At 46.2% G+C, this 5,255-nt stretch overlaps 1 protein-coding gene across 1 annotated transcript; it reads right to left on the bottom strand.

The window, feature by feature from the left end:
* Window positions 1-977: 977 nt before the first annotated feature.
* LOC135699059 (uncharacterized) lies at window positions 978-2,009 on the bottom strand. Its single transcript, XM_065219233.1, has one exon. The coding sequence runs from the start codon at window positions 2,007-2,009 to the stop codon at window positions 978-980; it is 1,032 nt and encodes a 343-aa protein (XP_065075305.1).
* Window positions 2,010-5,255: the final 3,246 nt, after the last annotated feature.

The following is a 5,255-nucleotide window of genomic DNA, read 5'->3' as shown; positions in this document are numbered from 1 at the left end:
TGCGTTATCGCAGTAGATGTCGGTTACGCGTCCGCGACGCCCGACGAGGCGCTTGAGTACGTTCACGAACGCGTCGGACGTGAGACTGTACACCATGTCGATGTGTACTGCTTTAGACGCCATGCACACGAAAATTGCGACGAATACCTTTACCGACGGACCGCGATGATTCGGAATTTTCACGAAGAACGGGCCACAATAATCAACACCGCAGTTGATAAACGCGCGCGACGCTGTTACTCGGGACAGTGCTAATGGCCCCATGCTCTGGCAAATGCTCCGTGGTTTGCAGCGGAAGCAGATGATGCACTCCCTAACTATCTTTTTTGCAAAGTCTCGTCCCCGGATTGGCCAATAACGCTGACGCAAAGTCGCAAGAAGTAGTCGAGATTCTGCAGTCGTCCGGTGATTCGAAGCAAGCCTTCAGCGTCAACGAATGGACTGAGGGTTTTCAGCTGAGACTTGAAGGTGAACTCTTTACGAGTCGGTCCATTGTGTTTTTTGAGGAACTCAATTTCCGCCGAAAAGTATACGAACTGAGTTTGCTTGATTAAATGCTTTAATGCGTTCTGTAGCTCTGATTGCAAAAGTGGACCGAATTGACAGTTTCCAGCGTCCTTTTGACGACAGTTTCGAGCAAATCTTAGCAGCCAGGCAACTTTGCGTTCAAGGGGACAGAGAGTGGAGTGTTGTTCGATGAATTCGGTCAAAGCGTGAGTGGTAGTGACGACAACTGAAACAACTTGCCGGCCTTCATCTCTGCGAGCCTGTTTGTGAAGTAGCGACAGTTGGATGAAATTTTCTGGCCATGTATCCGAGTCTTGCCAAAGATAATTTGGTCCATGCCACCAGAGGATGTCAGTTTTCAATTCGGAGGGAAGGATTCCACGTGAGATTTTGTCAGCGGGATTTAACTCAGAGGGAACGTGACGCCACATGCTACCTCCAGTCAATCGGTAAATTTTGGCAATCCGATTTTACATGAACACTTTCCAGGTTGACGAAGACGAAGCAATCCAATGCAGCACTATCGATGAATCGGTCCAATACGTAACAGGACAGGTCCATTTGGTTGACTCAAGTACGAAGCCTGCCAGTTGTGCTCCGACCACTGCAGCGCACAGCTCGAGTCGAGGCGTTGATAGTTTGCGAAGTGGACTCACACGAGACTTCGAGATCACCAACTTGCATGCTTGTTCACCAGTAGAAGAAATAGTCTTCACGTAGATGCAGCATCCGTAGGCACTGTCTGATGCGTCAGAGAAGACGTGAAGTTCGAGCGTGCGATAGTTGTCCACGAGAATTCGCCTTGGGATTCGAAGCATCGAAAGAGTTTCGATTTCGAACCGATACAATTTCCACCATTTCTGATACTCCTCCGGTAACGTATCGTTCCAATTAAACTTTTCCGACCATAAAGCTTGCAGAAATATTTTTGCGCTGACGATTGCTGCTCCGACTAGGCCCATTGGATCAAATAGGCGTGACATCTCCGAAAGGACCAGACGTTTTGTGATCGGTTCCGACGATACAAACTCGGGAACATTGAAACTGAATTCATCCGACAGTGGATGCCAAAGAAGGCCGAGAGCTTTCACCGAACCCGATTGGCTGATTTGGAGTTCAGTTCGAGAGTCCCGAAGAGTTTCGGGAATGTGAGAAAGAACGGTGGGACTGTTGCTACACCATTTTCGCATATTGAATCCACCTGAGTGAAGAAGATCAATTAACTGGCGGTTTGTTTCCACCAAACGCTGTTCGTCGTCGTCTCCAGAGAGATAGTCGTCGACGTAGAAACACTTTTCAACCATTGGAACGACTAGCGGGTAGTTTGCTGCTTCATCTACAGCAAACTGGTTCAGGACGCGTGTGGCAAGGTATGGAGCGGGTGCCGTCCCGTACGTCACCGTTTTCAACCGATAGGTTTGCAGCTTCTCGTTGGGAGTTTTTCGAAACTGGATCAGTTGAAGCAAGCAATCTACTGGGTGAACCCATACTTGCCGATACATTTTCTCGGCATCGGCATTCACAGCAAATTTCGGTAAACGAAAGTTCACGAGTGTGCTCACGAGTGGTGGTTTTACCGTAGGCCCGACGTAGCAAAGGTCGTTCAGCGAAATGTTATTGCTGCCTCTACACGAGGCATCGAAAACCGGGCGTGCTTTGTGGTTGTGCTATCGGGTCGCTGGATCGCATGATGAGGAAGATAGAAGTGAGGTTTCAATAGATCGGGTTCAAATTCATCCATATGTCCCAAGGTTAGGTACTCGTCCATGAACTTTAAGTACTCAGCGTGTAGCAGGGGATCGGATGACAACTTCCTCTCAATTACCGGGAACTGTGCTCAGCGATTTTGAACGACTCTCCCAATGAGTCAAGCATCTCCTTACGAATCGGCAATCGCACCACGTACCGACCGTCAGGGGCTCGTTGGTGTGTCTCTCGAAAGTGATTTTCGCAATATAGCTCCTCTAGCGAAAGCGCCTTGCCTTTTTCGAAGCTCTCCACCTCCCAGAACTTGCGGACAATCGACTCCAGGTTATTGATCGAGGAAACATTGCAGACTACGGTTGAGGCAGATGTTTCCATGGCTTCACCGGCGACGACGTAACCGAAAACTGTCTTGCGCAGCACTGGTAGGCCACTGCTAAGAGTCAATTGTTCATTCTCCAGAATCGAAAGGAAGTTTTTGATGCCGATGATCAAATCAAAGTTGTGGGCTATGTTGAACTTAAGATCTGCAAGGGGGAGGTGGTGAGGTATGACCCACTTCGAAATATCCACGTTGGCAGTGGGTAGAATTCTTGTCAACATGGGCAGAATCAAGAAATCCATGCTTGTTGTGTACGATCCTAATCGTGAGGACATAGTGATGTTGGTTGTGTGCTTCACTTTCTTGACCGATTGACTGATACCGTACACATCGATATTTGCTGGTGTGGCGTTTGGAACACAGCCGTTGTGCGAGAGATTCCCTAACAAAATTGGCTTCGGATGCACAGTCTAACAAAGCTCGGGCGAGAATGTAGCTACCGTTAGAGTGCATGACTTTCACGTAGGCAGTAAGCATTTACAGACGACATGCATGCTTTCGATACAAGAGACTGGCCAGGAGCGACGGTTTGACAGTTCGTCACTTGTGAGGAGCTATGAGTGGAGCTTGACGGTATAGACTGCGGAACCGGCGACGGACTGAACGAAATTGAACGATTTACAAGCCCATCCGACGACGACGGGGCTGGTCCACGTGACATTGATCGGCAATGCACGAAACCGACGACGGCGATTCGACGACCGTAGCCGATTGTGAGGAGTGCTGACATTGGCCGACCTGAGCTGCTACAGTCTTGTTGCAACTATCTGTACTGGGGGCAGCTTGAGCATTCAAGTGCAACAGTGTGTGGTGGCGTTTGTTGCAAGTACGACATGAACCAGCCGTGCAATTGTTCATCAAGTGTGATGATTTCAAACAATTTAGGCAAAGGCCTTGCATTTTAGTCAACTCAAAGCGTTTTTGTGGCGTAAGCTTCTTAAATTCGTCGCACTGGGACAATGTGTGCGGTTGTTTGCACATTAGGTCAGTTATCACTGTTGGCAGAGTGATACGAGGAGGTTTTTGATCGAGGAGACTTGGACTCGTACCTTGGTTCGGTCTTGAAAACAGGTGGCGAAGATTGGGAGAGCGTAATAGATCGGAGTATGCGAGAGCGCTTTTGAATGAAAGCAACCAATTCATCATATGTTGGCTGCATATCATCGTCGAGTTGGGTTTCCCACTCCTTCTGCGTAACTGCATCGAGCTTGTTGCTTAATAACTCGACAAGAAAGGAATTCCAGTAATCTCTGGATTCCTGCAATTTATTCAGCACGAAAATGTACTTATCGAATTCGTCTGCCAGATATGACAGCGCCAACGATGATTCTTTACGCACCGAAGAAGATTCCTGTTGTCAAAACGTTTCTGCAGCAAATCCCACGCGATTACGTAGTTGGCCGCTGAGACTGCTAAAGACTGAACAAGTCGCAAGGCATCTCCTTTTAGTACAGTTTTCAAATACTGGAATTTCTGTACTGATAAGCTAGGCTACCTACTCTCGTATCTTATCGTTTGGCTCATTATGGATTGGAGGTATAACATTTCAATTTTTAATGGGGTTCTAATTTCGGGATACAAATTTCAACAGTGTTCCCCTACTTATTAAGTTCTTCAACAAGAAGGTATAATAATGCTATCTCTTTTTTGTCTTCACCGATGGCAGACACGGTGCTGCAACTGCTGGCAGCCGTTATGGAAGTTTCGGTTGCATTCGGGTGCATAGCAAAAATCATGACACTCCACCTCACCACAGATTGGTTAGCTTGATATTCCGAGCATTTTGATTTTTGTCTACGAAAATCAAGCGTGATCTTGATATTTGGTGAGATCTGATGTTTTGATATTTTCCCAACACTGTTTATGTTTACGAACAGATTTATTTTGTTGCGTTCGCCAAACATTTACCAATTTAATTATGCACAGTGGAAGCATGGATTCCCAGCAAAAAAGAATAACTCTACGTAAACAACTTACAGCAATTCCCAAACCTGATCAGACGTAAACATTCCTGGCAGTGGTGCCAAAAAAACTTATCTTTTCATGTGGAAATGCCTCGGAGACCGTACTATATGGGTATCTTCGGAACAGGTTGAACGAGTAGATGTCAACCCCGCTACGTTTTTTAGGTGTATGCTATCTTGAACCATTACTGCTATACCGAAGCATGTGCCATTAGGGTGATTCAAAATATAAATTTTGCGCCACCCACACTCATTCTCCCCAAAAAGTTATCTCAATTGGTTGCGATTCCATACTGCACTGGCCCTTTGAAGTTTAAATGGGAATCACCATGGGAAACGTAAACTTTTTACCTAGTCCTAACCTTTTACCACATCGATTTTCTATTTGTGCTTATGGGAAATTTGCTCAGCTACAACTTTGCTGAAGACCACTTCCCGTTAAATTATGCCCAGCTGATTTGAAGGCCAATTAGTGAGCAAAGTTAATGAACCACACCCAACGTGCTCAACTTGAAAAGTAAATCAGATCACGTTATATATTTTATTGACCGGATTAGGTAAGCGTGCATATTTCGGGTTCAAGTACCTTTCACTCCATTTATACAACCTTAGCTAATTTTCTAGGAAATACAAATGGTTTCCATTAGGTGCTCTTCTGCCTACTAACCACCAGTTGAATCTGCTGCAATTATACGGAG

Source organism: Ochlerotatus camptorhynchus, unplaced genomic scaffold, assembly GCF_037179485.1.
Source record: "Ochlerotatus camptorhynchus isolate MF236.1 unplaced genomic scaffold, CSIRO-AGI_Acam_v1.1 ptg000102l, whole genome shotgun sequence".
In the NCBI taxonomy this organism is placed as follows: domain Eukaryota; kingdom Metazoa; phylum Arthropoda; class Insecta; order Diptera; family Culicidae; genus Ochlerotatus; species Ochlerotatus camptorhynchus.
Note: the sequence above shows the minus strand (reverse complement) of the source record. Positions and strands in the feature narration are given on the sequence as shown.

Coding starts and splice junctions, on each gene's coding strand:
- LOC135699059 (XM_065219233.1), bottom strand. CDS start 2,009: ATGTATCGGCAAGTATGGGTTCACCCAGTAGATTGCTTGCTTCAACTG.